The 25562-nt window shown below is 41.7% G+C and overlaps 2 protein-coding genes across 2 annotated transcripts; both read left to right on the top strand. All coding sequences in view use genetic code 11, as the record gives it.

Moving 5' to 3' along the window:
* Positions 1–2316: 2316 nt before the first annotated feature.
* EGR_06876 (hypothetical protein) lies at positions 2317–9672 on the top strand (the record flags this gene model as incomplete). Its single annotated transcript, XM_024496125.1, has 7 exons — positions 2317–2343; positions 2401–2556; positions 3433–3620; positions 4655–4913; positions 7120–7304; positions 8680–8809; positions 9340–9672. 7 exons carry the CDS (start codon positions 2317–2319, stop codon positions 9670–9672), a joined length of 1278 nt encoding a protein of 425 aa, XP_024349437.1.
* A 4666-nt stretch (positions 9673–14338) lies between these two features.
* On the top strand, positions 14339–24124 carry EGR_06875 (Hepatocyte nuclear factor 4-alpha; the record flags this gene model as incomplete). The annotated part of the gene is made up of 8 exons (XM_024496124.1): positions 14339–14432; positions 18748–19056; positions 19196–19489; positions 21861–22040; positions 22127–22245; positions 22290–22439; positions 22515–22836; positions 23805–24124. The coding sequence occupies 8 exons, from the start codon at positions 14339–14341 to the stop codon at positions 24122–24124; spliced, it is 1788 nt and encodes a 595-aa protein (XP_024349436.1).
* Between the last annotated feature and the right edge of the window lie 1438 nt (positions 24125–25562).

Genomic DNA, 25562 nt, shown 5'->3' with positions numbered 1-25562 from the left:
GGAGGAGAAGAAGGAGGAGCGAGAATTCCAGGGAGGCTGATAGTAGGGTGGAAAGGAGGAACAAAGACAGGAGGCTGGTGGGATTTTGAGGCTTCTTGTAAGGATGTAGGCGAATGAATAACTTTTTGCATGCAACCTGTAAGCTTGGAAGTAGTCGTAGTAGAAGAGGAAAAGAAAGAGGAATAAACGGTTGCTTTCTTCCGGTACTGCCAAAGTGTATGTGTGCTTGTGTGTTTACTGCTTTGTCTTCCTATGTCTGCGGTTGCAGGGATGGTGGTGTAATATGATTGTGAAAAACGAGTACAGACGAAAGTAATGTGATGTTTTGCCTCGCAGGGATAAAATAAGTTACAGGAAGATGTTCTTTTACCTCAAAAGGTAAAGGTGAAACAGCGAAAACTCGAATGAGGAGGGGAAGGAGGGTTAGGGTTATGTTATTTTTTATCAAAATCACAAAAAACGCGGACACACGTGGATTGCCGGGGATGGTTGAAGCGCAAACCGCATCTGAGAGATACAACGCAAAGTGAAATAGATATAGAATCCTTACTTAGGCAAAGGCGGTTGCACCAAACGTGGCCAGACTTCGATAACCGATGGAACTGCTGAAATGATGAATTTCCAGTTGGAGTCGGGGTCAGGAACGTGTTTAGGCCCTGAAAACTTTGAATGAATTGGACAAATATGAATGAGAGAATGACTTTTACAAGTTGGACAGGCAGACGATGCGACTAACCGTAGTGATACAGCAGCCCTTGGTGAATGACAAATGGGGGCGTTTGTTGTCCAATCTTGGCGGACAATAAACCGTATTTAGTCAAATCTTCAGTTCCTCGAAGTACCCAAATGGGAACGACACCCAACCACGGCCAAATTGTACTCTACACAACCCTTATAAAATGATCAACCTATTCACTGCCAGTGTCGCACATGTGTGACATCGCCAATTTTCTCATCCGACTCCTCCGTCACAAATATGCGTCGAGAGTAGTTGACTGCACCACCATGTCAGTTGACTGGGAAATAAATTTCCATACATTTTTTGGTTTATTTCGATGCAATAACTTCTCCTAAATTGTAAGAGGCATCTAAAATGCGCTTTATTGTTTATGTGAGTGAAGCAAGACAAATCGTTTACACCGCCTGTGAAAGTCACGGTGAAAGGTGAGCCAACACACCACAATACGCAGCTTCAAAGCCTCTGCATTTACCCGTCACTGCTTTATTTCATGTAGGAGTAACGCGTCGCCTACGTTAAAATTGTTTGCTGTCTGGCTGTCGGAGAGAACAGACTCTCCTGTCTGATGTGATAAGATGGTCCTTTTGTAGTTTATTCCACCATTCTATTGGCATGAGCAAAAATATCTTTGGTCGTGCCGAACAGAGCCCCTCACCACCCAACTGACATCTAAAGCGCACACCGCTTAATCCCAAAGGGACTGCACTCGCTCTCCCCATCCCCCTCCCTCTTCCTCTGTGTGTGTATGATGGATTGTTCATTTTGAATAGTCGGAAGGCAGTACGAAGGTAAGCAGGTAAAATAGCTTCTTTAGAAACAACTAAGAAAAGCATTATCCTGCCTCCTACGGGACCACGCAACGCCCGATTGCGCAGGCCAGAGTGCAGAGGAAAAACTTACGTGTGGAATGGCTTGCCTTTTAAGACGTCAGATAGGGACACACCTCCCTCATACCCTCTTCTCTCCACCTACCACCTGTCTTTACTGAAAAGAAATATCTTGCAGTGTGAAATAGACAGTTGAATGATGAGGGGTAAGAAGGGGAGATGATGAAATTGAGATATAAATGTAGGAGGACAAAATAAGTGTTTTTTAGGGTTAGGCTGCTCAATTAAAAAAGTGGTGGGATTGACAAATAGCCAATATCCTTTTGGAAATGAAAGAGAGATGACTCTTGTAATGGCGTGAAGTTTTATATAAAATAAATTTCCACCAACTTGCCTGGAATGCCTCATAACTAACCAATCACATTGCTTCGCTTAATTAAAGGGATCAGGACTGTGTCTTACAGATGCCATCCCTTTAATTCCTACCTATATGAAGAGAATTCCAATTACTTTTACTGGTTTTCCTCCATCGAAACAAAATAAACACCACATTGTTCGCTTTTACTTTAATCCGCAGCAGGTGTTTCCTTAACCACCGGAAATTTTTAATTAACAGGTCTTTTTCATATTTTTGTTTAATGGAGTGAAAAAAGAGTTTCAGCATCTAAATTATCTACAACTTCTCTTAGTATCAGCTGATCGTTAGGTGGGGCTATACTACTTAAAAGACTTGTGAGTAGATCAACGGGAATGGCAAGAACAATATTGGAGTGGAAAGTACGGGAATTGCAAATGCTTCTTATCACTTGGTCTTTTTTAAAAATGTATTTTTAGAGGTTTTGCCTTAAATACATTCCTTTAAGACGAGTTGTCATTAGCACAAATTTTTATGCTCTATGGCTAACTTACTCAGATGTAATCCAGTTCTTGCCCGCTTATGTGAAGCTATGGGGTCAAATGTTAATTTCTTCGTGGAAAAGTACAGGCGGTGTAGGGGCCGTAATGACAGTGACAGCCGTGTGGGGAGGGGCCTAATGGGAAAGGAATATTTCGGTTTGGCTCCATTGGTACTTTTACGACATGCCGCGTGTCATATACTTTGGAAGGGTTGTAGTAAACTACAAATTCCACGACTTTAATGCCAACATTTTGTTAATAATCTGTAAATAATGTTAATTAGTCGACTTCTTTTGCAATCTGCCTGAGTGCGTTGCTTAAAAGGACTTTCCTAATGGCTGTGAAGGTCTTTGAACACACGGGTCGGTGATCAACCCCATGGCACCCCATGTGTGGCATTTCTCAGGAAGTGTAAGTCAGGTGCAATAACTAAAGGTTGCGTGATGATTGAAGCTTTGGACCATTCACCCCAGAAGTGGAGATTCTGAATTGCGTACATTACTTTACCTAAGTAATTCACTAGTCAGTCGTTGAACAGTAGATGGAGGGTGTGAGGGCAAATTAAAGACTTGAAATGAACGGATGCATGAATAGATGATTGATTAGACTATACAGATGGATAGATAGATGGATGAGTGGATTTGTGAGTGGTGGATTAAGAGGTACACAGATGGATAGAAAATGTTTGAAAAAAATTCGACAATGGTCTGTTTGGAGGGAATATGAATGCGCCACCTCTGCCACTGTCTCGCACACCTGACAAGTCACTTCATAATGTCCATATCAGGGTCTGCTGTTACATGGGGTGGTTAGCGGTGCTACTTCTCTTGATCAAAGATGTCGTGGCAGATTAGTCGTTACCATTCGCTACAATAATAGGTTAGAGGTTTCCAATGGCAACATCGAAATCCTCTGGTAGCTTTGGCAACAGCTTGGTGTAAATTTTGCTCCCCAAAGCAATGTTTTTAGTTTGATCTATCCTTTTTTCCATTTTGTTTTCGAATTTTAAAAGTTTTTACGAAATTTTGTTTCCTTGGAAGTCTAGAACCATCTAGAAATAGTACCCCAGCTGGCTTCCTCCTGATTGACTATTACGACGCAGAGGTTCGCTTTCAATGTCCCTCCAACCACGTTCAGGTTATGACCAATCGTGGTCCGTAACTAGGCAAAAATGGAGGTATTCCTTGTATCCTCCGACCACCAGTCGTACCCTCAGCCTACCCATACCGGTCAGCATCAATAAGAACGTCCGTAGAGAGGCCTTGATCACCTTATTACTCCCGTGGGAGTCTCTATGGCACCCACGCGTACACAGTGGAGACCTGCTTCTGTCATTCATGCTATCCTCCCCCTGTCAGCCCTTCTGCTCACCAGTGACAAAGGTACGTTTACAACCGTACAACCTTTAACACCTTCATCGGTTACCAGGGCTATAATTCGGTGACGGGACATTCAAAGAGGCTTGACACTTACTCTCTTTACAAAGAAGGTTGGTACATTCATTCGGGCTTCAAAGAGGGAGGGGGTATAAAAAGAAATAGATGACAATTTACGTTGGGAGAATCATTACGGCGATTGGATGATTTTGCTGTTTCACATAGGAGGGAGGTCTCAATCTCCCGTTTCTACAACTCGGTGTATTATGAGACAAAGAGGCATAATCCAACAGTTGACTGGACAACCGTAAAACGGCAGTGAAATGAAAGTAAGAATTGTTTAAAATAATTGTTGTTCATTTAAACAAAAGGGACATTTTTTCTTTTAATCCTAACACTTCTCTGGAGAGTAATTTGTTGATGAGGCACCTTTAAAGGTGCAGGACTCCCTTCAGTTCACAAACACAACGATGAAATTGGTGGATGCCACTAAACTCAATAAAGTATGGAACCACGATGAGAGTTTTGCAGTATTTTTATTAAGATTAAAAATAAGCGTTTTTTTCGATTTCTCTCTGCTGTTTTCACCCAACTCCGTCTATTACCGTTGCCATGGCCGACAGAGAGGCGTGGTCACAGAGAGGAACGATAACGTTGACGCCCAAAGCAAAAAGAGAATTTTTTGCCAGTAATAATCCATTACTAGTTTAAACAAGGACAGAATCATTCCAACTTTTTTCACTTTATATTTATCTACGGCACAAAATCTCTCCGATAAGCGCACAACAGGGCTACTTTTAGACTCAAACCTCTAGAAAGGTACTTAGGAAAAAATGTCAACATAAAATAAACAAACTTGTACCTACTGAGCCGTTTGATCAGCTTGAAAATGGTCTCCTTATGTATGTAACAAACCCAAAGGTACACTTGAGTAAAGCGTCATATATACGTGACACGTGTTCTCCACCACTTTATGGTAAGAAATTCCATAAAACTTCATCAAAAAACTGTTTTTTTGACTCCAAAACTATGCGTTTATTTCTGAATATAGATAGTTTTAACCGGAATTTTCGTGTCAAAATAAGGGAGTGACAGTATCAAGGAAAGGTCATTGTAGAGGGCCTCCTCTTGGCTATCATTTCGTCATTATGCAACTTCAAAGAGCTGTGCCTAATGAATTCACCAGAGAGATTAGGCAAAGACCAAGCATCCTCATCTATGCAAATTAGTGGAATTTTTCGGACTGCAGAGTGGACACCATCCGACTTAACGACACACACGACGCCAATATTCATTAGATGGCGATGCGATAAGAAAGCACCTTCAGCGAAGACACAAGTACCACTTGTACTTTAATGCGCAAAAGGAAGTACAAATTTTGTTGCGTACAGAGCAAAATTAGATGCCGGCAAACGTCATGATCGCCTGACTGTGAAAGGTGCATCAGCGCTGCATCTTGGTGGATAATTGGCACCGTTAATTTGCAGAAGGGTAGGACGAAGATTCGAGGTGGCGCCAAATTTCAGTCAAATTTAAATATTCACCCAGCCTTTTGACAGTGCAGAGTGGTACAGATATCGGCTCCACCGCAATGGACTGCATTAAAGGAGGCGGGGAGGGAGGAAACAACCATCTCTTTTTTGATTCTATCAGGAGAGAATGTCAGACAGAGGGAGCAAAAACAGTTGACTCGGTTTATGCTACCACCTTGATAAGATGACATGATGGTGACGGGTGATGCGTAGGCAATTGCTTTTTTTTCTCTGCAGAGGGAGATGTGCAACTGTGCGTTGGAGCCGTGGCACCTATCATGCTCTCAACGGGTTGTTCTTTTTTATTGCTTCTTTTAACCTCTCATTTTAGCAAAATGTCAGTCAAAATGTCTAATCTTGATTAGAACTTATTTTATTATCCCACCAACGGAGCTAAGTCTGTTGTGCGGCAGATGGTAACAGACCGCCCACTTGGAAGTGGTTTAAGTAAGGTGGTTCGGGTGGTGAAGGATTGGAAGATAGTTGTGCCCTTATCCTAAGAATTTGTTATTCTGGTGTTTAAGGGAGAACTGAGTACCACCGGTGATCTAGAATGAAAATGGGGGTGAGTCAAACCTTTACACTTGCTTTAGGTGGATAGAGGAAGTCCTGTGGAAAGCTACCAGGCAAATGCTTGTCACATGCGACGGATAAACAGGTTGTAGGCTATAATTTCACATGGCTGTCAATTCGCTCGTCGCCTCTCCTCTTCGTGTCATCACAAAGGCGCCGTGTATTTGATGCTTTAATTGTTTGTTTAACTCTCAGTTTTGGTGACGGGCCACTTGGGGCTTCGTCATTGTACCTCCGTTAGGCGGCCTGACCTTGCGATTATGCTAGCAGACCCCAATCCCTTCTGTGGCTCTACTGCCCACATTCTTCTTTTGTCTTCAAGATTGAGGGACGGAGTAGCTTGTGATGAGACATGGGTTAGGTGAACAAACACGTCATTAATTGCAGCTTAACTGTCCTCTCGGCGTCTACCCCACATCTCCGAGGAGCGCAGCATGTCATCCCAAGGGAACTATAATTGGTGTGTCTGGGTGTATGGTAGACTGCGGGAAAAAAATGGCTCAACTGTTTAAACCATCTACCCAACCAGAAAATGGCCAGAACTTGAGAACTAATCAAAAGAAGGCTCTCACTGTGTTGTAAATCTCACCTTTGAAAGTTTTTAGACAGTATCTTAAGACAAGGGAGAGGGAGGGAGATAACGACTCATCCTCACCTACAACCTTCTCTTCTACACCCACACATCTTCATGTAAAAAATACCACTTATTTTGGTATAAAAAATTCCACACGAGGTAGAATGGGGCGATCTGGGAGGGTGAAAGTAGGGGAGAAATGCTGGAGGTCAGAGGTAGCCACTTTCTTTCTTTAAGGAAAGAAGCTAGTAAAAGTGAATTTGACAGAAATCTTGTGTGTCCCTCGAATTGGATAATATAACAAATAACTATTGGTAGAAACTTTCAGTGTTGATAAAAACTTCACTGCCTTTTTGTTTACCTTATTTCGTTTCCTCAATACCACTATTCCGCGGCTTACCCACGTCAACTATCCCTCCTCTCAGGTGTGTTCTTCTACTACCGTAATACTTAGTATTAAATTTTGTAAAGTCCTCAAGTTTCTCAGTCTCTAATTATTTTGAAATTTATTTGTTTTGCATACTATTTTTCTAGATATTTAAGGATAGGTTCTATGGAAATTTTTGGCCTAAGTTAAACGGTTCGTATATTTCTATACTAGAATCCACCAATTAATTTTAATTTATTTAAACAAATTGTGACGAAAAAGATATTTAAGTCAAGACCTTCAGTTGGTATGCGGCTACAAAAACAGCCGTGGTTCAATTTAGCATTTCATAAATTACTTTCAATGCAAAATTTTAGACAATCGTGGTTTTTAAAATGCTTCCTTCTGACATCCTTCCTGTAACCTTTGGATTTTTTTTAAAAAAGCAGTAAAAGCCCTTAAAGAGCTTTTTCTGATTTATTAAAGCTAGACGTCGTTTCCGGGTAATGTGAATGGCAGTGTCTCTTTCGCCGGCCAATTTATGTCTGCAACGGGTGGGGATCGCAAAAGGCGGGCCCTCAAAACAGCGCCGCGTTTCGATGGCCACGCCGATCTCTCGGTCTTGCCGTTGGTCCGTGACGGTTTTGGAGGCTTTCGCAAAAGAACTGGTAAGGAGGGATTAAAGTACTAATAGCCTATGGAGAATTGAGACCACCTCTGTGTTTTGCGACTCCTGTAAAGGCTCTAGTGAATAGATGGAAGGCATTGGAACAAAGAGAGACGAAGACTGTTTAAATCGGTGTAGGGGCAAATGCTTAAACAACAAAAAACGGGGTCTGTAAACAAAATACGCTTGCGGTAGTGCATCGTCCTCCAATTTTGGGTGATAGAAGGCAAAAAAAGCTCCTTTGGATAATTTTTTTGAGAAGAAGACTTAACAAGTTGACCATAGGCAATTTTTTGAAAATCACTACCGTTTCCCCTCATCCTACCCTACCACCGACACCACCCTCGGTGAATTCGAATACGCTGTCCTGGTGGTGATATCCACATTAAATAATTTGGCATGCACATTGCTTGCTTTATTCATTTAACACTTAAAAATTGGAAACAAATTCTGGAATAAATGCAGCAGTGCCATTTATACATAAATGACGTTTGTTTTAGTCGACTTGGTGAAATATGCAAAAAGTGGGAGAATTTTTCACTTGACATTACATCAGGCAGGTAGGTAGGTGAATGCGCTTTACAATTCCTTCTGAAGTAATCAGAGCGTAAGTTACCGAACCCGTCTGGAAGCCGTCAATCAGTCTGACAAGTCTGGTGACAGGTGTAGTAAATGCAGGTTCGTGACAGCCTGTGAAATTGGGCTCCAATTCATAAGAAAAATTGTTGATGGAGGCCTCAATTACTTATTTGTAAGATATTCAAAACATAGAATTTTTTTGAAGTCGGTTATGGTGCTTCCACTCCTAGCCTGCGGCATATTTTTGCGGGGGAAGAGCACGTGAGTTGGAAATCGCACAACTTCCTATTCAGAGTAATGAGGCAATAAAGACTTCAACTAGGACGTCTTTATCCGTCCACAAGTCGAAGTAAACCAAAAGATACACCGGAGAAGAATCAGGCTCTATCCTCGTGCTTTGTTGACCCTGAATTTAAGGTGATATTAACCAATCAAGGGAGCACAGAAAGAGTCTCCATGTCTCAACATGTTCCCTGCTGTTCTGTAATTAACTTCGGATTGTTTTCTGAGGTTGCACACCTCCGCAGTCATTTTACCTTTTGACAAAGGCAAAATTTTTACTTTATTGATATTATAAGAATAGTTTTTCTTCAACTTTGCCAGAATTATCTCCCTCCTTTTCTTCTTCTTCTGCCCAAAAATACTCCTCCTCCCCGCAGTCAATGCAAAGGACTAAAGGTCAGCGTCAGTTATCCTCTCGACGAGAGTGGATATTTCTCCCGGAGGAATGCATCATATTATGCTAAGAGTTTGGGGGGGGGGGGGGGAGTAGGAAAAGCAGAGAAGAGGGTAGAAAAACGGAAGTTGTTTTTTTTTACGCCACATAGATGCTGTTTATGCTCCAAGGGTACTTTCATGAAAACTTCATTTTTTTCTTAATTCTTCCCTCCATTTTGTGCCTATTTGGGGTAAATGTTGTATTTGTTTAAACTCTGAATGCGATTTTGTTGTCTTTTATTGTCAAAACTGCCAATTTGTGACATTTGTGTTAACACGTCTCCAGAGGACACAAACTTCCTGTCACTTCCACTTTTTATAGATGTTTTGCTTTTAGAAACAAAACACCTATCTTTAGCCTCCAGCGTTTCTGTCCCACTTTCGACTTCCAACTGTTTGTTTAACCTCGTGTGTCATTTCCTTCCACTATAAGAGGTGACTGGAAAGGGTACGAATGATGAGGGGGTACCTTCTTATCTCATATTTCCAAGTGCAGCATTGGACTTTCTCACAAGAAAACTTTACAATCCGTGTCTTCTGAAAAGGGGTTACTGGACTTCCCTCTGACCGATTCTATAGACGTGACTCATTCCAGAGAAGACATTTCTCTTTTAACAAATTTTGATGTAACAACCGCATTTGTTTTACTATGCAACCCTTCTTGGTCACCCAGTAATGAGGTTGTAAGATTCATGAAGTTGAGAGTAGTTAGCAACCCACGTCACTTTGTTTTTTTGCTTAGAGTTTTGGCGAACTCTCAAAAATTGTGTCCGGCATTATTGCCATTTGCTAATAAAGCATATATTCTACAAAAAATGGAATAGAAAGGTTTGAGGGCAGAACTTCCTACATTGGTCACATAGGGAAAAAAATAAGATTAGCTGAGAATAATTTCATTGCTTATTAGTGTCAAGAGGATAATAATAATAACAACCCAGATTCGATACTACAGTTTGTCAAAGCAGGAACAAAGTGGTGACAGGGGCTGGCCGACGGTCGGTCCTCAAACACGCTGTCCATTATTGCAAGTCGTCTCATTTTGCTACTGAGGATCCTCGAGTTCGAAGTCCGACAATTCCTGAGAAACCTAGCGACGGAATTGAGTGCTCTTCTCTCTTTATGTGACATTAATGGAGCTGAAGGAGGAGACAGTCCACATTAACTCAAAGGCTGTGTTATTAGCGATCCCCTCTCCTCCGTCTGAAGCACCGCACCTTGATGTCGTAGCGTTGCAGTCGTGTCATTTCTGTCTCAAGTCTGCCATCTCTTCTAGGCCCTTATCAATACATTCCCCACCCGACTCCTTGTGGTTACTCAACCGCCGCAGTCCAAATGTTGACCTGTTTTAATAAATGACCTAATTTGTCGTCCATAGCTCCGTAAGTGGTATAACACCTTGTCAGTTTATTCTCAAATTAAGGTGCTGATCAAGAGATTTGGTCGCCGTGTCTGCTGTTTATTTTTTGGGTGGGAGGGAGGGGGTGGCCAAAGTCATGCCCTTTTATTTAGTGCCTTCGTTAATCACGCAAGGGACAAACGTAATCCATGTACATAGGCAATTTTTAATTAATTGTTGCACCAAATTATATTGTAAACGTGTTAGGTACAAAAAAAATTGTAAAATAAGTGGTTCTTTATTTGAAAGAATTGCATGGGTTTTTGCCAGGATTTGAATAGGAGAACTTCAATTAGGGCCTTTAATTTGGGGGCTGCAATGGCCGATTCGTCGCCATCACCTTGATAGTATGTGCACAATAGCATTCGTAAGTTAAAAATCTACCCTAACTTCTTTGATCTCGTTAATTTTCGCAGAAGAAAAAGTCACATTTTGACTTACGAGTCAGTATCCATTACTAGATGTTCTAATACACAAAATTTGATTTGTGTTAAAACAATGCTCACGTTTGTAATATACTTTAGTATTATAAGGACAAACAAGGAAGTGTCTTTTAATTGCACATTTTTTTGTAACAAACGACGTCTGGACCTGGCGCCAACGACGCCGAATTTAGCTAGGCCATTGGCGCAGTTGTATTAATGATTGGGCGTCATAGGGAAAAAGAATACTAAAGTAATTTACTATAAACAAAATTACATTGAGTTGTTTGGCAATAAGGTTCGCATTTGAAATATTTTTAGCTAACGGAAGCGCTTATTTTCTGCGATGAGGAGAGTACTAGAAAAAAGAATTAGGAAAATATTAAGAGGGAGAAAATATGTTTTTGCATTTTGGAAACAAATTCCTATTGTGCTGCATATGAATAAAAAATGAGGCAAGTAAGTAACTAAATCGGGATGGAGTTCTAGGATACAGAGGAGAAAAACTAGTTTTGCCCCAATGTTTATTTCATAGCTTAAAAAACTGTTGCAGGAAAATTTTCCAACACATTCTAATATGTGGATACAGGTTGCTATGCTTTTTGTGCATCAACGTATCCAGTGTGATGAAACTTTTAGGAATTGCAAGTGCTCTTGACTGACTGTCTACTCCATTCCCTCAAAAAAGGTTTTCCACTTGTGCATTTTCGCAACAGATTACACTCGTGGGTTATGCATTTCGCACGTAGAACAAATGTTCACCAAACGTCGTTGCAGTACTCGTTCACCCTCACTGCCCCCTGTTAACTGATTAGCGACGTCTGGACTGGACCTCCCTTCGTCATGCATGTTAGCCGTCAGTAACATTTAAAGAACACACTTGTCACCTCATGTCACCGCATTTAGGCCCTCCATAACAGGTTCCACATGTAAACATATAAAGCCAAAGCTAAGGTCAAATTTTAACAATCCAAGCAGTTGATGTTTCAAAGCTAAAATGGGACGCAATAGTTGATCTTACATTTACAGCTGGTGCTTTGGAAACTCTGTGCCTCGTAAACTGCCTTTTTTAGAAGTACTAAAATTAAACCCAGTAACCTTTGAACATCTCACTTCACGTTGAGAAGATACGATGGAGCTTCTTTCCACTCACACGCTTCAGTATTTAACAGAGCGCTGTTTCCAACTCACTCCTCGATAATGCTGCTTCAATATCACCTTATCTTCGATGAACAAACTCAACGCGTAGCCGGCATGTCAGGCAAAAAAATATGCCCATTGCGAATCCAGAAGCTACTCACATGTTATAAGTAGCAAAGACTTTTGATTTATCCTTCGTATAATGATGTTCATTAGCTCTTAAGAGAATAAAGGTCAGGACTACATCCGCGTCTACTTAAATAACATCAGTAGACAAATGCACGACTCAGCGAAAATGGCGTTTGCCATGTGCTCATCAAAATATTGGCAAATTTTGGAAATCGCAGGAAACGAAAGGAGGAGTAAAAAACACCAGAAGTGGAACTTTTAAGGAATTAGTAACAAATAATTAATTTGAAAAAATCTTATTAATATTCTCAGGGCTAACTGCCAGAATGGGAATTTGTTCCCTTCTTTCTGTCGCTCTTGGCATAAAGTTTACCTCAGTGTTTAAAAAATGCCGTAACAAAGACCAGAAGACCAACGCGGTGTTGCAACGTGGGCTATGCGATGGAAATGAATCTGCCTCATTGAGTTCTAATTGCATTTGAGGGGAACTTTACTCTATCATTGGGTGGCGAAGAAGATTGTGGAACAAGTTTTAGACACAGAGATTTTTGTGCGCTTCACTAGCAAGTCAAATCGAGTAACTAGAAGAGATCTTGGAAGCAGAGTCTGCGGAAATGACTTGATGTGGCTTGTAGGTGTCGTATTCCTCCTGATGTGAGCTCGCACCAGATAACAGGTTAGCTTGAGGTGAATTGGGCTTTCCGCCTTTCACAGTTAGACTTTAGCTCCAAGAGACAGCGGGTGTTACCCATATCTGTTGCACAGGCGCCGTCTCGTCTCCACTTTTATGGCCTCTTGAAGGCATTCCTCCAAGTAGTGATGCTGCGGTCACCTTCTACTTTAGGTTAGGCGAATGCGTTGGTGCTTTGGTTACAAACTGGGAAATCAGTGGGCAGTCAAAATCTACAACATCAGCCAATTTCTGCGAGTTTTCGTCCTAAAAGTATTCTGTCCTGCCACCTTTCATTGTCATGATACCTGTCTATTTGTGATCAAATATCCTTGAAAGATCAGAAGTACAACTACATTCCACACTTGAACGTTTTTGCAGCCCTTCAACTGTGATGACCTGCAGGTTTTTACATCTAGAGGATAAAATAAATGACCTTGAGAGAAGATCGAAAAGGAAACCGATTTTTATCCAGAAATTTAAGTGCCGAATAACTTTTGCTTTCTGAGTACTAAGTAAACACTTGGGCTTTCCCTCTAATAATTGTCAGTATTTCAGAGACATTGAAAGGGTAAAAAGAATAATGTTCAAATGAAGCCGGGACTGACAATTGTATTCGAGGCTGAAGAGAACGCATTTCGAGAAGTTTGAAATTTCTTTACTTCCCCATGTAGTTTTAGAATTAAGGTTTGCATTGAAAGAGCTTTCGGTGCAGTCGAACTATCATAGATCATTCTTATCACTTTGTCTTGGCGCTGAATCTTTGTCCTCCTTGGTTTCCCATTCAGGAGTCCTTGCAGGTGGGCGTCGCTTGAAGTAAAGCTTGGGCTTTAAGGAAATGCAACAACAGTACTCATATATAAGTCGTGGAGAGCGGATCCGTCACGCCAGTTTACTATGGCACCGAAAAGAAGAAGTCCCTTCTAAACAATAACCGCCATTTCGGCGGTGATAATTAAAACCTCAGTCGCGATCCTTACTGACATCCAAAAGACCGTCCCTAAGGCGATTTAATGACATTCTGGTAAATTACTTCCAAGTGGATGAAATCTCTTTGTCGTAAAGCCTTTAGCAGAAACGAGCAAATTTTCTCTGCTGAACTTTTCCACGGACATCTCTACTTGATTGACGACTTCTAGACTGGTTTAAATCACGCTTTAGGAAGCTTGCAATCTATCCAGTCTCATTTTACTGGGTTGCACCATTCTGAAGGCCAAATCTCAGAAGACAAGCCAGCATAATGTACCATAACAGACGATAACTGTCCAAATTTCTCAAATTCTGCCATATCTGTCGAGCTTGAGGAGGCCTCGTTGGTCTCATTATTCATCCGTTCAGTCACTTATTCACTCACTCACTCACGCACCCATCCACCCACCCCAATCTCCTTCCACGGTGCAAAGTAAATACACGAGAATTGGTCAACCATTTTATCCGTCCAACTTGTCTATTTATCCAATGTGTCTGCTGTCACGCTTTACTCCTTCTACACCCTACTCTCCATTTGTTCAAACACACCACGAACAATGTTTGCACAGCACAGCACACCACACCACGGCACCATACACATCCAACCACCGTCGATCAGCGATCGACGCGTGCGTGTGTGTCTGCGTGTGAATGCGCGTCGGGTGCGTCCGTGTGACCACTTAACTGTGGTTGTACTACGAGGGGAGCCAGTAGTAGGTAGGTGTTGAGCCTCCAGAGTAGACATGAATCCACACAACTTTGAAATGGACCTCTACAATAGCAGCAACGGTGGCATCGTCCAACCACGGCAACATGCGCAGCAATTCGTGAACACTTCAGGCGAGGAGTTCGAGGACGGTGAGTGTCTCTGTATCTGTGTAGTATTTGTGTGTCTATTTTCAACTCAGGGTAGACTTTGGACGGAGAGATGCTGGGGAAGCTGAAACGTTTTGGGGTCTAAAGGTGACTCCATCCATGTGTGTGTGTCTCTCACTGTGTGTGTGTGTGTGCTTTTGGACTTCTGAACCCTTCCGCAGCTGTTGCGCTTCAGCGGACCTACATGTCGAACTCTGTTCTCTCGTGCCTAGCCTGTCACATTCACCTACTCGGTCTGTGAACACTGTGAGCTGCATTCATCGGTGTCACCTTAATGATTACTAGACAGTGAATGACAAGTAATCGATAATGCTCTTTCGCTTTTTGTTTAGATTTGCTATCACCTTCCAGGCCACCCTTGAAGGTAAACCAGTGAATAATGCAAAAGTTGAAAATCCATTTCAAGTGCCGATGAATGAAGTTAGATTCTTAAATAAGGCATGAAGGTTGAAGAACTTGCTTCTGACGACTCATTCTGTCATTACAGCACTCTAGTCTACTCTAAGAACAAGGTGTGCAGGTCTGGAAGAAAAGATTTAACACGTAGATCCAATTCAACTTACTAACTTGTCATTTGTCAACATTTTAATATGTTTTTGCGCAGGGCAAGTTGATATCATCAAGGGTGTTTCATTAAGCGATGGCAAGCGTGATACAGACAGGAGGTGTCAGTGCTTTCATTAATTGAGTTTGGCATCACGGTTTATCAAAAAGAAGTTTATTGTGTAAAATGTCCTTTTGCCGATTTGTGCCGTCTGATCAAACTTCGGGTGATAAGGAATTGTCATCAATTTCCGGAGAACTGGACCAAAAGCTTGAAAGTTTTTTTAGATTGCATGAAAGGGAGTAGTGCAAAAAAATAAACTCCGTTTTGTTGTGCCTTTTGTTCTTGCAGTTGTTATAATTGCCTGGAAGTTCGACCATCCACCAAGGGAGGGCTTTTCCTATCACTTACACTGTATTGTCTGTTGCACAAATCATGAAATTGATTGCTTTTATGCATAAAATGAACAAGAATGAAGAACAGACCTCCTAAGGGGTTCTGGGCAATGCAAGCATCCACCTTAGGGAAACTTTGCCATCTTACGGAATGATCGACTGACTAAAAACAATGGATGCCTCATTCACACTTCTTGACAACTGATTACATGGAGATCAAAAGTCGGCTTTTCCTATCTAAGTTAAACTTCGAAAGACAAAATTAAATTGTTCTCCACAAAGCTGACAAGAATGTTTAAAAATTACCTTTTATTGTTCAAACGGGCCCATTTAAAGTTCTTCTTTGTCCTTCAACCTCCAGTTGCCTATCTCTTGATCGAGAAAATTGGCTTGAGAAGGACATCTCACACTCTGGTAATGTTGGTGGATCAGATTTTTATGGAGCTCAGATTTCATCTTCTAAATGGATTAATGCCGTCCGAGTGGTCGCAAGAATCCTCCAATTTGTCCACTCGCCAGCACTAAGGGATGCATTTCAACAAAGATGTTCGTCACTTAACCATCTGTGGTGATAATGACCTAGCGAATTTGTGATGAACATGATTTTCATCTCCATACTACATTCTACAAGTTCATTCGTAAAAACTCTGATGTTTTATTTCGTCTAACTTCTTTTCCCTAGACAGAGTATCAAAGTCGGGAACATTTATCCATTTCTTGCCTGATTTGACTGTGGTGTATGAAGTGGTATCAAATCGCTCTGCAGCGTTTGAGTCACAGAAAAAAATAGGTAATTCCAGAGTTGCCCTTGGTTTGATGAAATGCGTTGCGTCGGGGTCAGCTGGCAGAAGATGCTGCCAAAATCTCTTGTAGACTTCAGTTTCTGATAGCATAATTACCCTCTACTATTGGGATTGGTGAAGAATGGCAGTTTAGACAATTCGAGATTGAGGTTTGAAGAACACCTTCTAGTCGAATTCAGTACCACTACAGTGAAAGCGAAGCTGTTATTCTGTGCTTGCATCATCTGATCAGGAAAGTCACAGCGGAAGGTATCAGACAAATGGGCGCTGGGCGTCGTAAGCTATCGGGTGACAGTTGACAAACCACGATGTCCATCACTTCGTTCTTCACCTTACGGTAGCAAAGTCCTGATAAGAAGATACCCAAGGTTTGATGAATTAAATAGGAACTTTCGATAGTGCTACTGGGCTTTTAATACGAAGAAGCCTCTAATAGCCCAGTATCTCATGATTTAAGGAGACGCTACTAAAAAAACCCGACTCTTAAGGCGTAAAAACATCAAAAATTTGTGGCATCTTCGTTTCAGAGAGAAAAAGTGTTGCTTATATAAGAAAGTAATATACTTACATAATATCGGCCTTTTGTACTCCAGGTCCCTTCTCTCGCATCCTTGTAATAAATTGGGATGACAGGTTTTGTAAAGGGCATAAGTCAGAAAGTGACGCTCTTTTCTTGGTGCTTTTTAATCTGATGATACTTCACATATACATTTATCTATCTCACAGAGGTTGTCTCGTCTTCGACGTGCTTTGCAGTACCCTTATCTGCAACCGCTAAAGATCGGTTTAACATCAGCCAGCGACGTTGAATTGGATTTACATGACTGCAGAGGACAAAAGTGTCAATCCGTAGTTGTTCCTGACTGTTCAGGGGAGTAGGGATATTCAAATGTTGATTTTACCTCTGACAAAGATTCCACGTAGGTCTGATGTCACCTTATAGCGACCTTTTCTCAGTTCGTTTATAACAAATCCATCTCTCAGTGGTATTCTCACCTGACCTGCCATGTCTGCAATCATTATAGGGCGATTCCTCAACATTCTGCTGCATCCAGGTTACCTCTAAAGACTGTCCAAAATAAAAATGCCATCCAGTAGTCACTTTCAAATGTCATGAAGATTCAAAAGTTCATAAGGTCGACCTTGGCCTAGTCACAAATTGTGTAGAGCTCACTTGTCCCAAGTTCCCGTCCATCTATCTCCTGAAGGCATTTGCATCATCGACGTGCTTCATGTGAACCTTCCTCACCCGCTGCCATTTGAGCTGTACTCAACAATCCATCACACATTGGTGCCTTGTTACCAATCAATATCGATTTTTCCATTGATTGGCCGAATGCTTTGTAGCCAATCAGGATGGGCTTTGCAAGGCAGAACGAGTTACAGTTTAGGTGTCACTCCCAAAGCTACTAATAATGACACCTTTTTTGCCGAGATGGGAAGAGAAAGAAGAAGAGGAAATTGCTATAAGCGATCCTTTCGACTTTGCTCAAAAAGTGGGGGAATGCAAATTATTTGTTGCCGTACAAGCCGTGGTTCAGAGGTTTGTTTAAAAGTCGTTCTTTGTCATTTTGTGATCTTTTTGAGCATTATTATGGTCTCCGTATAAAAGCAAACTTTGATCCTCTCCTATTGGCTAATTTTAATTTAGCATTTCTGTTTTCAAAAAAACAACGTAAAATCTTTAAAAGGCCTTTTTCCTATCATCAAATGGACACTTAACTGGATTTTAAATCATAAGTTCTCCTCGATTATTCTAACCCACTTTGGGTTGTGTCATGCCTCCACGTTGATATTTTCAATGTCAAAGTCCATTTTTTGTTGTGGAGAGGGGGGAGGGTGTTTTGGGGTTTATCACCCTGTCAGCGTTGCTGATTGAGCCTTAGTCAGTGGGCTGTGCGGATCACTTCATTTAATTGAGAACCAAGAGGTTTTTCAATTTGTTTTTGATCAGTTGAAATGACAGGGCAACGTTTTTTGAAGCGCACTTGAGTGTGTTTTAGACAGACGAAATGATGCAGTCTAATTTAAACTGGTAACTTCAACCAACGGTGGCAGGTGAATTAGCTAGTTTGGTGGTAGCGGTGCTGGCGGTAATTGGACTGCAAAAAATTTGCCTTCCTCTGGATCCTGAAGATTAAGAAATAAAGAAACAGCTAATCTTTTTGGGCAGAGAGTACAAACTTGTCTCCGCCTTCATTTATCATTCTGCCCTCTTCGATGAACACTCGCTACCATTGTTGCTTCTTATCCTAGTCATCGGTGTCTGGAATGGATCCGCCCTCGACTAGATCTGGGTTGCTCATTTACTTCCTTTTGTAGAAATTTACAAATTCTGGACTGACTCAAACATTTCTCGTAGTTGGGAGTATGGAATGTGGAGAAAGCTTCAGATTTATAGGTGATAACTGTGATGACAACAAAATGTGCGTATCTAGTGTAGATTTGTGTCTGACTTCGATGTGGACCCAACTAACTTTAAGCATATCTTTTATAGCCTTTAACTTCTCATTAATAATACAAAAAACCGACTTAAAAATCCTTTTTTCCTAAAGACTCCTCCCTCCTCTTGCCAAGTCTCGTCGATACAAATTTTGTGGAGAGTGTTCCTGGAACCGCCTCCTACTACAATGGAACTCCCGTAACCAATCAGAATGGTGCATGGCTCACACCCCTCCCAACTTCATGTTCCATTGAACCGATACATTCAACCGACGTCTATAGACCCTACCTCCCAGACCAAACGCAGTTGCGATGGGAGACTCAGGTTGATCCAAATGCCGCCTACTATGCACCCGTTCTAGAGCCGATTGGATTCACCTGTGCGGAGCCGTTAATTACCAACCACGAGGAATATCGAAAGAGTAAGCAGTATTAGAGATTGACTTAGATACCAAACATTGACACTAATCTGGCCATTTAAAGCAAATGTCATTCTTCTACGACGTCAGTTTATGGTGCGTATGTGATGAGATGACTATTTTTTGTTTATTAACACTACAGAGATGAACTCAGAATCAGGAATCGCTGAAGGTGAGATGCTGACAGCTGTTGTCAATGGTAACACCACAGCCAGTGGGTACTCTCACACCCCTGAGGTGACCTCTACTCCAAGGTCACGCTGCCGTCGGGGTTCACAGCATGCCGTAAAGGGAGAGGCCAGCCCGGGGGGAAGGAATCCCCATCAGGAGGATTCCCTGATGGCCTCTTTTGAAGTCAAAATCGACGACCGACCTCCGTCGGGTTCTGCCTCTCTACCCATCTCCACCTGTCTTATTTGTGGAGACAAAGCAACGGGTGGGCTTTTACTTTAACTTGCTAATTTGAAAGAAGGCAGCTAATGACGTGACCCTCCTTTGGAGACACGGAACTGCCACTCTAAGCCATCCTAAATCATAACTTGCTATAATCAATGCATCGCTTTTCAAGCACATTTGAAGCTGCCTTGATTTGTGATGTTTCCAACCATCATCTGCTGAACACTCCTTGTCATTGGCGTCTTGTTTCAAGACAGCTGGAGTAGTCTGAATTTGATATCTTCTTGTGTATTTGGGGCCTCTTTGAATTCGACATATACGTGCCTTTTCGGAGTCACAATTAAACTACCCGCTGTTTATTTGGGGTGATCTCAATGGAAAGAGAATGACTTAATTCTGCTTATTCAATAGTACAGTCATCCCTATTGTCTATTCGGATATGTCCAAACCTATTTTTATGAAAATTGTCTGGCTTATAATGGCGAATTCCCTGACTTTTTTCTTTCATTGTCTGGGCTATTTTACATGTGGACCTCCTTCGACCTATTTCCTAAGACAAGGTTTCTTTAGAACCTTACACATTTCAAACAGGTAGTAAGGCTTCACTCTCAGTGACTCGTCAATTCCAGCTGTTTCTTAAGAAATTTTCCTTGTACACCTTTATGGTGTGGGGAGGAGGTAGATTCCATCCGTGGTCGTTTGGCCTTCTGCCTCACATGCACACACCCAAACGGGTTGTTTCATCACTAATCAAGTAGAATTAAACAGGACCCAAATTTGTTGGTACTGCTCTGTTCTAGGGCATTAAGAGTCTTACTGAGGGTGACACACCTTTCCCTTTGAATTACGGGACCACCAAAACACGTTCATGGGGAATGAAGAGCTCGAAAGGTTCAGATTTTGGTCGGTCTTTTGTCTATCATTTCAGCTCTCGCAATGTCCATAACCCAATCATAGCTGCTTTCAGGCCACTATAGCAACCAAGGCTCTGAATCCTGCATGTTAAACCCTTAGTTAACTCTTCAAAGGACCTAGGATCGAAGATTTAATATTGTTCAAGAATAGTCTTGCTCTATTCCTAATAGCAATGTAGGTCTTTAGATTTGAGTGATTGTAAAACCTCTAAGCGTTTATAACAAACCTGTTGTTCTGTGTCTCCCAGAATTCGGCCATCTGGAAGACTCCAGATAGACTCCACCGATGTACCGGTCAAATTACCTCTGAGGACACTGTTAGACTTGTATATCTGTAATCGTCTTTATAATGAACATTTAGAGGCTGCTAAAATTTAGTATAATACTATAGAATGTTTCCTAAAAAAATCTTTAAGAGAAGAAAAAAAGTATGGCGAGCATAATCAGTTGGACAGATTTTTAGCCACTAGTGGCAAATTCACGCTTAATCCGTCAGATAGCGCGTTTTGAAACAGGCAGCCAATCAGAGAGCCAGGTGCGTGTGTGTGTGGAGAGAGGGGGAGGGTGGAGGGGGCGACCTGCGAACACATGCGTGTAGGTGTGCTTTATTTATTTATACTGCGTGCAAATGTGTGTGTGTGCGCGTCTGTCGGTTGTTTGTATAGGCAGGAGGGTGGGGAGCGGGGGGTACGGGGCAAGAGACACGCTACTGTTCTCAATTCGAGGCGGCCTTGTGCACCGATTGTTTGCTCAGATGGCGTCACACAGACACACGCGCGTATAAAAATTTACCGCGAGCACTCGACTCCACCAATCAGAAGGCGGCCTCGTGTGAATCGGGTACTAGTGACCATAAATGAGCACCGTGAAGATAGAAGGGGTTATCTCCAAAAAAAGTGCCTTTTTGCCGTGTAAAATTGTCATTCTCAGAAAATTCTGTCCCTAGAATGCAGGCTTAAATAGGGCCTTAACAACCTCCGTTTCCATTTAGCTCTTCGTTTTCACACTCGGAGAAAGAAGGAGTAGAAGCGGATACAGGATGAAGAATAGGAACGGGCAGCACTTCCCTTCTTTATCACACCAACATTGGCAGAGTTGAGAATAACCAAAAAGTTGTAGAGAGCAAAGTGAGGCAAAAACAAAGAATTGTGTCCTTTTTCCTCATTTCCTCAATTTCCTACCTAGCACCACAGAGTCGCAAAATTTGAAATCGGAATGATCGTCAGACGTCAACGCTATTTCAAAAGCACCTGTCTCATAAGTTTACATAGACTCGGACCTCTTTTTCTTATAAGCTTATGTCATGATATTTAGTCTTCAAAATCAGGAGGACAAGTTTTTTTTGCTCTGCACCTGTTTGGTGTCACGGCAGGGCATATTATTCAGTGGGCGAAAGAGCCAAGAGCCTAGGAGTTGACAAAATGTACATACTAAAGAACATAATTGCCAGTTTTCATTTTTATTTGCCTTTTAATAAGCTATTATTGCTTTAAATAGGCAAACACTACGGCGCATATTCATGTGACGGGTGTAAGGGATTTTTCCGACGTTCTGTGCGTCGAAAACACACCTACAGTTGTCGGTACAATCGAACTTGCACAATTGACAAAGACATGCGTAATCAATGCCGTTTTTGCCGGCTGAAAAAGTGCTTCCGAGTGGGCATGAACCGCGCAGGTGAGGCAATGAATAAAGTGGCCTTATGGTCTGATACTACTTTTTGCAATTCAGTAGGGTCTTACCTTCATGGTCCTTTTTAACAGCGGTCCAAAACGAGCGCGATAAAATCAGCAACCGAAGGCCATTCTGCGACGCGTCGGGACTGAATGGCACTCTAATCGATATCAGCACTCTACTTAGAGCCGAGGTTGAATCCAAAGCGGTAGATTCCTGAAGATTTTTTCAGTAAATACTTCTTATTTATAGACAACTGAAGGGATTGAGACAAAGGACCTTTCCTCTACTGGACCACTAAGTCTAGCTGAAATTTGCTCAGCCATGAAAATTCATCTTTTTCGTTTAATCAATTGGGCAAGACAGCTGGATTGTTTTGTTAATCTGGATATGCAAGATCAGGTATTGTGTTTCTTGATAATAGGAGGTCTACTTAAGCGCAGCAAGTAGTAAATACATGTTCTGCGCTTGATCTAGCTGACTTTGCTACGTGGGAACTCGGGGGAATTGCTCCTTCTAAGCATGGTTTGGCAGGCCATTTGCACGTCATCTCAACAAATCGACGAGGCTGGGACATTTATCAACCTCTTTCATCGGTTAAATATCGCGTTTATGGAAGTAATCAAAGCCAGTGGCGGTGGTTGCAATGAATTTCCAGCCATGCCTTGTTGCGCGGATGACAGCAAGTTGGATGCTATTCTCAAAGTCATTGCCAATACCATTTATCGACCACTGCTGGAGTTGGCGATTGGAGAGACAGAATTTATTTGCCTCAAGGCAATTATTTTCTTGAGTGCGGGTAATTTTATAGTCTATGAAATCGTCCAATCAAATTTTAATCAGCTTTTGTTAAACTGACCTGATTAATAACTCGTACATCGATCTTCCTAAAATGCCTGAAGATGATGCTTTTAAAAGTGATGTATCATTGGCGCGAATTTAACTACCAAGAACAAGCCTGATTTTTGGTACCGACAATTCAAACAGAACTGAGTAATCAAGGCTTGGACGATTCATCGGTCTAATATACCACTTTTTTTCCGGTACTGACGCGAATAATTGCATTGGACTCGAACAAAACCTGAGATGTGCATTTATCTCTAGGCCAAGACTAGGAATCTGTTTGCGACGCGGTCATACGCAACTGGTGATCAACACCTAATGAAAAATAAGCGTCACACATCTGTGACGTTCAGGCTCGGATCGAAAAAGTGAAATGCGTCTTGTAAGAAACGTTGGTAGTGGAAAAGGTCAGAATTTGGGATAGTAGAAATCAGTTGGAGAATATTTGAAAATTCTTTAAGGAATTTTAAAAATTATTTGACTAAGTTATCAAAAACCACACTGTTTTTTATCCAAACAACCAATGCCCAATGAGTGGTGTTCAACCCGTCAATGGCCAATCAGCATAGACCAAAGACTCCACCTTGTAACTCATTTGTCTTTAAAATACGTAAAATTAAACATCGAAGACCTTCATCATTTTACGTCGATTCGAAATTTTCTACAGATGATTTAAGTATTTTACTGACAAAATCATTCTTATACTTATTTGTGGTAACCCACATATCTGATTGGTTTAAGTTCAACCAATGAACGAGGGCCTAGATGGTTAAATTGTCAATGCCTAATCAGCAAGAGTAGTGCATAAAATACCGCATACCTTTGGTTTAGATCTTTTTTTTTTGACATTTATGAGTTTATCGTGATACGCATTGACAAAAAATGCAGTGATTTTGAATAAAACTACTGATAATACGCATTAAGGTCACCTTAACCTATCACCCAATGGTCGCCTCACCGTAGAAGCCTCACGGAGTCGGCTTCAAATCGAACTAATGAACGTCATGAATGACAACCAATACCTCCCAGAGGGTCGATTCGGGGAGCTGCTTCTTCTGGTGCCGACACTGCAACGGGTTTCAGGATTTCTTGTGGCCAGGATTGGAAGCGTTGCCACTACTTCCGCTGCCGCTGCCGCCGCTGTTGCTGCAGCCAATAGCTCAGCCACGGCAGAGTCAGACGAGACTATCAATTCACTTAGACTGGATGATCTCCTGGGGGACATACTACTTTCAGGTGATTGAGTACTATTTTTCTACATTTAAAAGTCAGCCTATAAAGGAGCAGAAAACTTCGAAAGTGAAAATAAGTCCATATTGGTGGCATGAGGCCAATTTTCTGGATTTAATTTTAGCCCACTTTGAGGAGTGAGAGTCAAAGTTATGGAGAGGGCGGAGGGACAAAGTTTTCTTCATCATCACTCGTTTTTGTATGCCTTGCACAGGTCCAATGACCATGTTTGATGACCCCCAGGTAGAAACTAACGGCTCTGTAGCTGTTCCTTTCGCCTATCTGCCATTCAGTCACAACAGTCGATACCATGGAAACGGTGATACGTTGTCTTGGCAACGCGAAGGACCTGCAAAACAGGGAATAACCATGGCTTTCCATCTCCAACCGTTGGCTCCTACGTCTACATGTTACTTGCAGCAACAGCAACAAGGACAACAGCTTCAGGTTGCTCAAGAGTCCATAAATTTCTTTGATAATGCATTCACCTATCAAGAGGACGTTGAAAAGCAATGAAGGAGAGTTTACTGATGCTTCGACTCCTTCGTGCATTCAATTGGTCGATTTGAAGGTCAAATTTGCTGCTCCTTTGGATGTGAGGGAGAACTTCTGCCTGCTCAATCACTAAATTATGACAAATGACAATGTCTTATGTATTGATTTTAAGTACCTGCATTATGAAGAATGTACGGAAGTATGCAAATGCTTTTTTGCTGCATGACTCTTTAGGGGCAATTGAAAATAACCAATGGCATAAATGATTGAAACACAAGGCGAATGTAGTGGTAGGGTAGGGCTCTGTCGAGTCTTGCTCTAAGTCGTAAGAAGTCAAGTTGGTATAGCAGCATATATTTTATTAAGATAATGGAATAGTTGGTGTCTACTGGCGTGTTCCAAAAGCTGTGCCCGCGTAGTTAAACGCACAGGTGAACAATGGATCTTCACGTCCTGGATTTTGTGGAGAGAGGGAGTTGCGTCCAAAGCGCAAATTCCTCTCCAGTATCGACAATCAAGTACCTCTACACCATAATGTTAATGCGTGGAGTGATCCGTCCAAATGGCTACAGTCATGACCTTGAAAGTGGAATGTAAGTCATGGCATCGTCCACGACGTCTAGATTTAGGAAATTACGCCCAAGATGAAATGACAAAAAGCGATGAAAGAAATCCAAGGGTTTCAAACATGATGGATTAAGCTTTTGTAAAATGGTGCTTGGTGAAACCCTATTCAAGGTTACCACTGCTAAAGAAAAAGGTCTAAAAAGTAGCAATCTAATTGAAATTCGAATTTTTATTTTCACAGATGAATTATAATTTTGCTTTGCTGCATAACACCAAAATTCCGCACTATAAGACTAAAATTGAAGATGTCGCACCCGAAGTCTTGTCGGAGTGACTAAATTGCCCGTGTAGCCAACTGACGAATTTTTACAGAGCATTTGATTGATGTAA

Source organism: Echinococcus granulosus, assembly GCF_000524195.1.
Source record: "Echinococcus granulosus chromosome Unknown EG_S00065, whole genome shotgun sequence".
Classification (NCBI taxonomy): Eukaryota; Metazoa; Platyhelminthes; class Cestoda; order Cyclophyllidea; family Taeniidae; genus Echinococcus; species Echinococcus granulosus.
The sequence above is the reverse complement of the archived record's forward strand: the minus strand, read 5'-3'. Positions and strand labels throughout refer to the sequence as shown.